The sequence below is a fragment of the Orcinus orca genome, chromosome 5 (genome assembly GCF_937001465.1).
Source record: "Orcinus orca chromosome 5, mOrcOrc1.1, whole genome shotgun sequence".
In the NCBI taxonomy this organism is placed as follows: domain Eukaryota; kingdom Metazoa; phylum Chordata; class Mammalia; order Artiodactyla; family Delphinidae; genus Orcinus; species Orcinus orca.
Window position 1 is genome coordinate 78,465,127 of NC_064563.1, and position 12,525 is coordinate 78,477,651.

At 37.8% G+C, this 12,525-nt stretch overlaps 1 protein-coding gene across 1 annotated transcript in view; it reads left to right on the forward strand.

Moving 5' to 3' along the window:
• The window catches only part of SNX4 (sorting nexin 4), a 62,954-nt gene that overhangs the window by 38,770 nt on the left and 11,659 nt on the right, over window positions 1-12,525 (forward strand). The window contains exon 9 of the mRNA XM_004278808.3: window positions 9,167-9,232. Coding sequence (XP_004278856.1) covers window positions 9,167-9,232 — 66 coding nt within the window. The remainder of the gene's footprint in view (window positions 1-9,166; window positions 9,233-12,525) is intronic.

A 12,525-nucleotide genomic window follows, 5' to 3' on the forward strand; every position in this document is an offset into this window, starting at 1 on the left:
AGGAGACCACAGGTGGTTGAAGTAATTTAAGCAGGTAATCAAGAGCCTGAACCAGAGCAATTGCCAGTAGGGACTATTAAGGAGACATAAATGACAAGATTTATCAATTGATTCTTTCAGTCATTCAGCACACATTTGCTGATCTCCTGCTACCATGGTAGGTGCTAAAGATACCAAAATTTAATTTGCAGGCAGCTGAATGATTAGGAGGATTGTGATAGAGAATGTAGGAAAAATAACAGGTTTGAGGAATGAATTAAAGGGTTCTGTTTTGAATAGATTGCATTTGATTTAAAGATTTTTATTAAGCAATTGGAAATTTGGATCTGCAGTGTAAGAGGCTGGTGAGAATATGAGTTGTATATAAAAGTTACATCCTAATAGAATGATATTTAATGTAGGGTTAAGGTGATAATGTTAGAGGGTTAGGGTAAGTCTGTGAGAGACTCAAGGGCGGAACCTTGGGGAATATCTGTGTTCAGGGGTCAGGCAAAGAAAAAGAACGTGAGGGAGACATTGGGAAATTGATGAGGAGTGCGCAGTGTCAAGCAAGTGAAGGGAGCACTTCAAGAAGTTGGAGTTATACTGTAGAGGAATTGAATTTAGTCGAAACGAGGGGAAATGGGTGGGTAAATCTTCGGTGTTAATTTGGAGAGCAGTTTGGTTTGAGTGATATAATGCAGTGGTCCTAGGGATGACAGGAAAGGGTTAAGGAAGGAAAGACAGCAAGTTACTGATAAGTCTGTTAAGAAAAGTCTCTGAGGTTATTCTTGAAGGGGTATAGGGCCTCTTTGTGGTGGTGGTGGTGGCTTTTTGCAGGGGGAGCAAGGGTAGGAGGGTGGATGGGAGAGAAGATAGAGAGGAAGGCACAGAGCTGTCTTAAAGGAGAGGAGCAGTATGTGGCAGGAGGCCACTTTAGCTGGCCCCTGTCTTAGTAAAGCAGGTGTCTCTGCTGAGAACAGGTGGGGTGATTCTGTGGTTAGGAAGCTTGAGGGGAGTGATATAGGGCAGTCTGTCTCAAACTAATGGAGAAGAGAGTTCTTAAACTGATCCTACTGCATATCCTCCTTTATCTCCCCTTACCAACTCCCTGGGGGATTGGCTGGAAGCAGCTGTGGCAAGTGCAGAATCTCTTTGAAGACTTGAGTTCTGTCAGTTTATTCAAATTTTACATTTTACTCTGTAGAGCATCCATGGTTATTTAAGCATATATATAACTTTCCCTGCCTCAAACTTAAAATTCGTTCTTCAGAAAAACTGTGCCATGCTTAGATGGCTTCAGATATCCAAGATGAAGTATCCCAGTTTGAGAAGCACTGATGAGGGTATCATTTAGGAATGTGGGAAAGGATTGCAGAGTAGTACCAATTGGTAATGAGTGTTTTTTATCTTTTCTTTTTGTTTCCTTTTTATTTTTTCATTACTCTTATGGTCAGTGGCACTACACTGACCATAAGAGTAATGAAAAAATCCAGGGAATTCCCTGGTGGTCCAGTGGTTAGGACTCGCATTTTCACTGCCGGGGCCTGGGGATTAAGATCCCGCAAGCCTCGCGGCGCAGCCAAAAAAAAGAGTAATGAAAAAATCCAGAGCTTGAGAGTCACATAACTGGAAAAAAGTTCAATGTGTTTCTGTTCTTTGGTTTGGAATTTGAGAGGGGAAGAAATATAAAGCTGATTTTATCAGCTTTGTCTCTTAATTTAAATGTTTTCTATATATATCCAATAACTTTGTAAAATTATGCCTTTTTGCTAAATGAGAGATTGAAGTGAGAGAATGGATTAAGAAAATGATTGAGCTATGAGTAGAAAAAGACTGTCAAAGAGGGAAGGAAAGGTGACAAGACTTAAACTTACTTGTAAGTAAGAAATTAGCAGGAATTAGATGCACAGAGAAGAAACAGGGAAGATTTTTGTAATATGTTCATGTTGCGTGTTGCTGGGGTTTTTTGTTTTTGTTTTTTAAAGTATGGGAGTTCATTTTTTGCTCTTCTTGAGTTCCTAGGCTTTTTGCAGCTTCCTCCTGGATATAGCACCTGATTCAATTTAGGACAGGCCAAAGGGTCATTCCATGTAGGTGCTTATAGGACTTGTCTATATGTTCACTAGTTTCAGGAACTTTTAAGATCTGCCTGTCAAGAATTGGACCAAACACTGTTGACTTGAAACAAATAGACTGCCAGATATTTCTCCAGCAAAGTTTAGCAGAGAATTGCAGTTCCAGGCTGCAACAATGGCAAGGCTCATGCAAGTTCCCACAGGGCAGGGGAAGGAGAAGGCTTTCATAGAGAGGAAAAGGAAGTTGGGAGGGCTAGAGTAAACAGTCTCCGTGGCTTTTCATTGGCTGAGACCTGGCCAGGAAAGAAGAGGAATCTTTCTTCTTGGGCTCTGCTGTGGACACAGGGCATGAGAGCTCCCCCTTTTGGTCTTCCAACTCTATTTAATTGAGGTTTCTGTTTATTTTTTACAATACACAGGCAGGATTCACTCTGCAAAAGACTTAGAAAAAAGAGAGTTTTAAGTGCCAGTAACTAAAGTTTTTGAAGCGAATGAAAGCTGTCAGGAGCTAATAGCCTAAAATGTTATATTCTGTTAATTGAACATTTTAAAATACTCATCTTAATTCATAGATTGTGAATCCATATAGAAGCAACCAAGGAAAAACATCTTTCCCAGATTCAGATGGTATAATTCCTTTCAAGGGATTCCAGGAAACTGCAAAAGAAAATTTTTTCAGAGTCATGTGTAAACATGATCAGGGGTATACAAACCTTGTCATATACCTCAGAGCTCAAAGACGCACAGGATGTATTTTGCTGAAGGATTCTGTAATTTATTTTTTATTTTTTGGTCATATGGTTGATGAGTGGCGGTGAAGAGCTCTTTTTTTTTTTTTTTTTTCTTTTGGCCGTAACATGCAGCTTGTGGGATCTTAGTTCCGTGACCAGGGACTGAACCCGTGTACCCTGCAGTAGAAGTGCGGAACCCTAACCACTAGACCGCCAGGGAATTCCCTAAAGAGCTCATTTGATGAAGAAAGCCAAAAAAAGGAAGTGAAGGTTGGGATTAGTAGGTAGAATACTCTGATGGCAGTTGATTCTAATCTCAGCTCTGCCTCTCATTGGATGCCTGACTTTTGAGTAAACCACGTTAGATCTCTGAGCCCGATTTTAAATATCTGTTCAATTGTGGGGTTAAATGGGGAGAGTGGTTTCCAAACCCTTTTTTAGCATGGAACTTTGTTTAAATGAAACGATATACGGAAGTATAAACAAATAAAACTTATTACTACAGACTTGCTTGGGGCTGGAGACTTTGCCTCCCATGCCTCTATCCCTGATGAACACCAGATTGGGCAGCTAAATTTAGTTCTGTACCTCTATTTTTTTTTTTTTTTTTTAGTATCTTTATTGGGGTATAATTGCTTTACAATGGTGTGTTAGTTTCTGCTTTATAACAAAGTGAATCAGTTATACATATACATATGTTCCCATATCTCTTCCCTCTTGCGTCTCCCTCCCTCCCACCCTCCCTATCCCACCCCTCCAGGCTGTCACAAAGCACCGAGCCAATATCCCTGTGCCATGCGGCTGCTTCCCACTAGCTATCTACCTTACTACGTTTGTTAGTGTGTATATGTCCATGACTCTCTCTCGCCCTGTCACAGCTCACCCCTCCCCCTCCCCATAACCTCAAGTCCGTTCTCTAGGAGGTCTGCGTCTTTATTCCTGCCTTACCCCTAGGTTCTTCATGACATTTTTTTTTTTCTTAAATTCCATATATATGTGTTAGCATACGGTATTTGTCTTTTTCTTTCTGACTTACTTCACTGTGTATGACAGACTCTAGGTCTATCCACCTCATTACAAATAGCTCAATTTCGTTTCTTTTTATGGCTGAGTAATATTCCATTGTATATATGTGCCACATCTTCTTTATCCATTCATCCGATGATGGGCACTTAGGTTGTTTCCATCTCCGGGCTATTGTAAATAGAGCTGCAATGAACATTTTGGTACATGACTCTTTTTGAATTTCGGTTTTCTCGGGGTATATGCCCAGTAGTGGGATTGCTGGGTCATATGGTAGTTCTATTTGTAGTTTTTTAAGGAACCTCCATACTGTTCTCCATAGTGGCTGAACCTGTACCTCTATTTTTGTTGTAATAATATTTTTATTCCTTTCCAGAGTCTTGACCCTTGGGCATTCTTGGAGTTCTTTCCTTTCTTTCTTAATGGAACTGTAAAATACTAGAGCAGGAGGGACCTTTGTGGTTTTATAGTTCAGATTCCTTAAGCTAGGAGATAAGGATGGACTTCAGATTCTCTGAAGTCTCTGAAATTACTTAAAGTTATTATGAAATATTGGCTATATTCCCTGTGCTGTACAATGTATCCTTATAGCTTGTTTATTTTACACATAATAGTTTGTACCTCTTAATTTCCTATCCCTATCTTGCCCCTCCCTCCTTCCCTCTTCCCACTGGTAACCACTTATTCGTTCTCTATATCTGTGAGTTTGTTTCTTTTTATTATATTCACTAGTTTGTTTTTTTTTAGATTCCATGTATAAGTGATAACATACAGTTCTCTGTCTGATTTATTTCACTAAGCATAATACTTTCCAAGTCCATCCATGTTGTTGCAGATGGCAAAATTTCTTTTTTGTGGCTGAGTAATATTCCATTTTGTGTGTGTGTGTGTGTGTGTGTGTGTGTGTGTGTGTGTGTGTATGTGTATACATGCACATATATATACCACACTTCTTTATCCATTCACCTGTTGACGTCTGTTAGGTTTCTTCCATATCTTGGAAATTGTAAATAATGCTGCTGTGAACATTGGGGTGCATGTATCTTTTCGAGTCAGTGTTTTCATTTTCTTCATATTTATAACCCAGGAGTGGAATTGTTAGAGCAGGCAGTTAGCCAGATATGAGCAGAGAAGAGAGGCATGGGTCATATGACAGGAAACCATACATCTTGCAATGACAGGGTCCTAGAGGCAAAGAAAGGTGGGAACCTCTTATGTCTGAATGTAACTTTTTGCTCATTATACCCTCATTACAATAGAATTAACATTGCAGCCAGAGCAGTACCCATCTTGCACCTGACACCATGGCAGATCCGAGAAGACCAAGGACAAAAACAGCCCCTCCTCTCAGAAAGGTGGAACTTGGGTGAAAGCCAGGAAGTTACCCCAAAGTCCCTCCCTCCTTGATGAATATTCCACACGTTTTCACACCCCATATAACCAGCTTGCCAAAAGGAGCTCGGGGCAGCTGCTCTTCTGAGCTTGCCAGCTCTCCCTCCTGAGAGTATACTGTTGCTCAGTGAATCTTCACGTCGCTTACTTGGCCTCTGTGTCTCGTCTCTGAATTATTTCTGTGACAAAACAAGAACCTACCCTCCGGCAACAGAATTGCTGGATCATATGGTAGTTTTGTTTTTAGTTTTTTGAGGGCTCTCCATATTGTTTTCCACGGTGGCTGCACCAGTTTACATTCCCACCAACAAGTGTACAAGGTTTCCCTTTCTCCACATCCTTGCCAACATTGGGTGTTTGTGCTCTTTTTGATGATAGCCATTCTGACAGGTGTGAGGTGGTATCTCATTGTGGGGTTTTTTTTTTTAATAATCTTTTTTAAAAAAATAAGTTTATTTATTTTTGGCTGTGTTGGGTCTTCGTTGCTGCATGTGGCTTTCTCTAGTTGTGGTGAGTGGGGGCTACTCTTTGTTGCGGTGCGCAGGCTTCTCATTGTAGTGGCTTCTCTTGTTGCGGAGCACAGGCTCTAGGCACGCGGGCTTCAGTAGTTGTGGCACACGGGCTTAGTTGCTCCACGGCATGTGGGACCAGGGCTCGAACCTGTGTCCCCTGCATTGGCAGGTAGATTCTTAACCACTGTACCACCAGGGAAGTCCCTCATTGTGGTTTTGATTTGCATACTGAGCATCTTTATGTCTTTGGAAAAATGTCTATTCAGGTCTTCAGTCCATTTTTTAATTGAGTTCGGGTTTTTTGATATTGAGTTGTATGAGCTATTTATATATTTTGGATATTATCAGTCATATCATTTGCAGCTATTTTCTCCCATTGCATGGGCTGTCTTTTCATTTTGCTGATGGTTTCGTTTGCTGTGCAAAAGCTTTTAAGTTGAATTAGATCTCATTTGTTTATTTTTGCTTTTGTTTCCATTGCTTTAGGAGACAGATCCAAAAAAATATTGCTACCATTTATGTCAGTGCTCTGCCTATATTTTCTTCTAGAAGTTTTATGATTTCCTGTCTTACATTTAGGTCTTTAATCCATGAAGTCTCTGAAATTACATGCAAAATTTTGTTTGTGATTTTCCCTCCTTAGTGGAAAAGGTCCATAGTCTTCATCAGATGCTACAAAAGATTTATTACCCTCTTGGAGCTGGTTCATCTGTGACAGTTATCCATCCATTAAGTACTTTATGATAGCAGTAATGCCTCTTCTAAAGTTGATGTTAAATCCTGCTATACTTTTTATTTTATTTATTTTATTTTTTGGCTGTGTTGGGTCTTTGTTGCTGTGCACGGGCTTTTCTCTAGTTCCGGTGAGCAGGGGCTACTCTTCATTGTGGTGCGCAGGCTCCTCATTGCTGTGGCTTCTCTTGTTGCGGAGCATGGGCTCTAGGCATGCAGGCTTCAGTAGTTGGAGGTATGCAGGCCCTAGAGCATGCGGGCTTCAGTAGTTGTGGCTTATGGTCTCAGTAGTTGTGGCTTGCAGGCTTTAGGGCACGCGGGCTTCAGTAGTTGTGGCATGCGGGCTCTAGAGCTCAGGCTCAGTAGTTGTGGTGCACGGGCTTAGTTGCTCTGCAGTGTGTGGAATCTTCCCGGATCAGGGATTGAATCCATGTCCCCTGCATTGGCAGGAGGGTTATTAACCACTGCGCTACCAGGGAAGTCCCTCCTTCTATACTTTAATAGTTCCTTGTTAATGGATCCCTCCTCTCCCTCCTCACCCTCCTCTCCCTCCTCACCCTCCTCTCCCTCCTCACCCTCCTCTCCCTCCTCTCCCTCCTCTCCCTCCTCTCCCTCCTCTCCCTCCTCTCCCTCCTCTCCCTCCTCACCCTCCTCTCCCTCCTCTCCCTCCTCTCCCTCCTCTCCCTCCTCTCCCTCCTCTCCCTCCTCTCCCTCCTCTCCCTCCTCTCCCTCCTCTCCCTCCCTAAACTGGTTAACATTTTCTAGTTCCAATCCTCGGCATATACCTGGACCCCAGTTAGAACCTTTTGTTTAGCAGATGCTTCTTAAATTGTAATAGGCATACAAGTCACCTGGAGAACTGTTAAAATGAATATTCTGAGTCAGTAGATCTGGAATGAGTCCTGCAAGTATGCATTTCCAACAAGTTCCAGGTGTGATGCTGTTCATAGACCACAGTTTGAGTAGTCAAGGGCTAGACTATGTATATCTTGAGGGGAGAGGTCTTGTGCCTAGTAGTAGTGGCTGATACATAGAACCCAGTACATGTTTCCCTCCTCACATTTATTCATTTATGGGTTCATTCTTTCATTTTACCGACAACCTATAAATGCCAAGTATTTATCAGGCACTAAATGACTTAATAGGAGTAAATAGATGATTAAGTGTAAGTCTTACCTTTCTTGAACTAGTTTTTAGTCTTGTTTGGTAAACAAAAGAATTAAATTTGGTTATATTGACCTTGAGTTGGTAGCACATTAAAAGGTGCTCAAAGATTAGATGGATGAAGTACCTGTGGAACATCCAATAGATAGTTGATCTGGACTGTCCATTAATTCTGTTGACGTGACCTATAGCTGCGTTAACTGTGATTGCTACATTACAGATTTGGCTGGTTATGCCTGTAATCTGCCAAAACCCCTAGACTTTGTTTTTCATGTGAAGGCTGGGCTTTAGGTATGTTGAATTTGAAGTGACAGAGGTATATAAAAGCAGAATTGTCTTGTAGGCATTGGAAGTGTGGCTTTAGATAATATAGCTAGAGATGTTAAAAATTCATTTTATAAACAGCAAAGCACTAAAAAAAGGTTAACTGTTGCTATTACTATTTTGAGGGTAAACATATGAGTAAAAATTGTCGGAAGGAGATATGTTTATTTATGTTTGTTTTCCTTCCTTGACAGTTTTAAAAACCATGTACGGTTTTACCCTTCTAGTATTATAAGCGTATAATCTGATATTTCAAGAACAGTGTATAAAAACTACAGATTAACAGAATCATAGTGTTTTAATTTTTTCCCTTTTATGATATATGCAATTGAAGGTGTTTATTATACATAGCAGAAAAATTGGAAACAATCTTGAATGGTCAGGAAAATGTTAAAAAATTATGAGTTGCCATCTGAAATAATGCTGAGAACAAGTTATTTTAATAATGTGGGGAAATACTATTAATAGAAAAAGCATAATACAAAATTGCATATACTGCATGATCTTAGCCATATTAAAATGAGCAAATAAAAAGAACTAGAAGGAAATATATCAAATTATGTCATCTCTTAGTATTTAGGATTATAGATTTATTTCCCCCTTTATTATAATATACATATGTATCTTCCATAAAAAGGAATTTTTATTTCAAGAATTTTCACTGAAATGACAACAAAATGATCTGTGGTTTTAAGTAGACTGTCATGCAACTTTAGTGCAAGTTATCAAAGTTTTATGGTACACCTACTATTTCTGTACAGTTGTCTTTTTCTGTTACCTATTAAGTTAGTGACATGTAATCATGTGTGTTTATCAGACTCATCCATGTAGTAATTAAAAATATGCACGCCTCAGCTCTGTCCCTGAGATTCTAATTAAGTAGATCAAGAGCAGGGTAAGCATTCATAGTTTCTAAAAGCGCCACAGTTGATTTAAATAGGCACCCTAGCTGAGAAAGTTGTCTGTAAGCAGAAACTGTTTTGTATGATACTTTCTTTGCACGTTTAACAGCAGCAGATACAAACTTTTGAACTAATATTTTAAAGCCTTCACTTGCATTTAGTTGTTAAACTTCGGGGAAAGGAGCATATTTGAGTCACAGAAAATAAATCCAAAATAGATACTATACATTGTTTAAAAGCTAGCTAGAAAACAACCTTGTAAAAGAGTCCATTTAATAATATTCCATATCTAATTCATGATGTTTTTGGTTTTATCTTTTTCTTCTTAGTGAGTGGAGTGCCATAGAAAAAGAAATGGGTGATGGACTGCAGAGTGCTGGTCATCATATGGATGTGTAAGTACCCAGAGAATTTAAGGTAGAACCTGAGGTGACATTAGTGGTGAAGTGTTAGTGATTCTTCTGTTCTTCTGTTTTTATAAAGTTTGCTGGCATTTATATTGTACTCTCTGTATATAGATTTGACTTAAAGAAGTTTATCTCAGGAATGCAAGATTAATTTAACATTCAAAAATCTTTCCGTTCAATTCACATATTAGCAGAGTAAAGAAGAAAACCCATGTGTTCATTTCAGTACATGTAGAAAAAGCATATCAACATCTACTCACAGTAAAAATTTTCATCAAACTAGGAATATAAAGAATTTCCTCAGTCTAAAACTTACAGGTAATACTGTACTTAATAGTGAAATATTGGTGTTTTCTCCTAACATTAGGATCAAGGCGAGGTTGTCTGCTTCCACCACAACTAGTAAAAATGGTAGTAGAGGTCCTGGTCAGTGCAGTAAGACAAGAAAATCAAATAAGGGGCATACATCCTAGAAAGGAAGAAGTAAAACTCTCTTTATTTGCAGTTAACAGGATCTTTTATGTAGAAAATCATAAAGAATCAACCAAAAATATTATGGAATAGCTGAATTTAATGAGAATGCATGATATGCAATGAATATATATAAAAAGTTGTTTTTACATACTAGTAACAATTGGAAAATAAAAACTTAAAAATGCCATTTATGATAGCATCAAAACAGAATACTTACAGATTAATTTAATGAAATATGTGAAAGACCTCTACACTGAAAACTTTATGTATAAACATTGCTGAGAGAAAGTAAAGACCTAAATAAATGGCGAGACTAAACCATGTTCATAGATTGATTGGAAGACTCAGTAGTGTTAATATGACCATTCTTCCTAAATCACAGTCCCAATCAAAACTCCAGTGACTTTTTAATAGAAATTGATAAGCTGATTCTAAAATTTATATGTAAATTCAAAGAACGTAGAATAGCCAAAACAGTCTTGAAAAAGGACAAGCCTGGAATATATTACCTGATTTCAAGACTTAGTATACAGCTATAGTTACCAGGAGGTATTGAGATAAAGAGATCAGTGGAATAGGGTGGAGTCCAGAAATAGATCCACATTTACATAGTTCATTTCAAGAAATGGTTCTGGAATAACTGGATATCTTCATGGAAAAAAATGAACCTTGAGCTATATCTCACACCTTATGTAAAAACTAATTCAGTTTGGATGATACACATAAGTGTAAAAGCTAAAATTGCAGGTTTTAGTAGAAAACATAGGAGAATATTGTTGCAACCTTCGAGTAAGCAAAGATTTTTTAAAGCGGATATGAAAAGAAAAAATATTTTTAAAATGATAAATTGTTCTTCATCAAAATTAAAAATTTTGCTTGTCAAAAGACACCATTGGAGGTGGAAGGAATGTGGGAGTACAGTTTCAGTTGGGGAAGATAAAAAGTTCTGGAGATGAATGGTGGTAATGGTTGCACAACCATATGAATGTACTTACTGCCGCTGAACTGTACATCAATAAATTGTTAAAAAGGTGAATTTTACATTATATTTTACCACAAACACACACAAATGCACCATTAAGATAATGAAGAGGCAGGCCACACACTGGGAGTAAACATTTCCAACCATAATATATAAAGAACTCCTATAACTGAATAATAAAAAGACAAAAATATATTTATTTTATCTAAGTATTATTTTTTGGGGGGCTGTTATATAAGCTGACCAGCTGCTTTTCAACCATTTTGTTAAGTCTTCCTGCATTCTGTTGACTGGATATTTTTAGTATTTGCAAGAATTTGGGATTATCCCTTTACTTGGTTTATTTAAAATGTTAAATAAAATTAATTTTAGTAATGATATCTAAAAAATCTTTACCATTTACCCTTTTCTACCCAAAGATGTGCTGCTTATCCCTACACTATGTTTCCTATCTTCAAGCCACCAGCTACCTATCTTCTTTTTTGTTTTCTTAACATTAACTTTTCCAGAATTGTAGATTTATGAACTAAAGGCAGTTTTTCCTACTGTTAACAATGATTCTCAAGATGTCTTTCAGTCACATAGGGGAAATTCCACACTCTAACAAATGTAAATTTATATTTACAGAATACATATTTTGCCTACTTTTATAAATACTGTAAACACATCACTTTTCAGTGAGCATTAAGGTAGATTTTTGTTTGTTTTTAGAATTCAGTAAACTTGTTTACTTGTCTACAGGAAGTGGACTTGGAGACATAAAATATATTTTTCTTTTATGCCCATGCTAGGGAATCAGAATTAATTTGAAAAAAGGATGCTTCTTATACCATACAGAAGTAGGAAATGACATAGCCCATGTCATTAGGGAATTTATAATGTGATCAGAGAAAACCAACACAAGAGACATTTCTTTGATAAAATTTAAGTCCTCAATTTTTGATAAGAGATCAGAAGTAGAGTGATGACTAGGACTAAAGAAGTCTGGGAAGATTTCTAGAGGTGTTGAGATACGTATGGTAGGATTTGGAGAAGTAGTGTGGAAAGCCATCACATTTCTGTGCAACGAAAGACTCAAGGCCAGGAACGAGTGGCACAACCGTGAAGGGCTTGTCCAGATCAAAGCAGAGGTTGCTATTGAGAATTAGAATAAAATAAGGCTTGTAAAATTTTCTGTAATCTTTATTTGCTCGACTTTTCCTTTTGTAACTTTTTGGCATTACTGTATGTAGTTGCTACCAGGAACACTAATGTACCAATTATACTAAACTCTTACTCTTTCTACAGATTTTGTAGCCCTTTTTGTAATATATTTGAACAAAAGATATTGCAGTGCTTCTTAAGCTACCTTAAGAAGGACCGTTTTTTGTTTGCTTTGTTTTTCTATTTCTAAGACCTTGCTGATCAGAACATTAGGTAAATAAAATAACATTGTCATGGTAGTTAAAGATTGCTGTGGGGGGAGGGATAAATTAGGAGTGTGGGATTAACAGATACAAACTACTGTACATAAAATAGGTAAGCAACAAGGGTTTACTGTATAGCACAGGGAACTATATTCAGTATCTTATAATAATCTATAATGGAAAATCTGAAAGAAATATATATATATAACTGAATCACTTTGCTGTACACCTGAAACTAACTAACATAATATTGTAAATCAACTGTACTTCAATTTTAAAAAGTTGTTAAATGTTTCTAAATGCTTATTCTCACTTTCTGTACTTGCTTTTGTCACTCATGGGTAGCAAATGGTCTGTGGACCACGCTTTGAATAGCCCTTCTTTAGAACTTCAATACTTTGTGTCCTGATAAAGGTTAC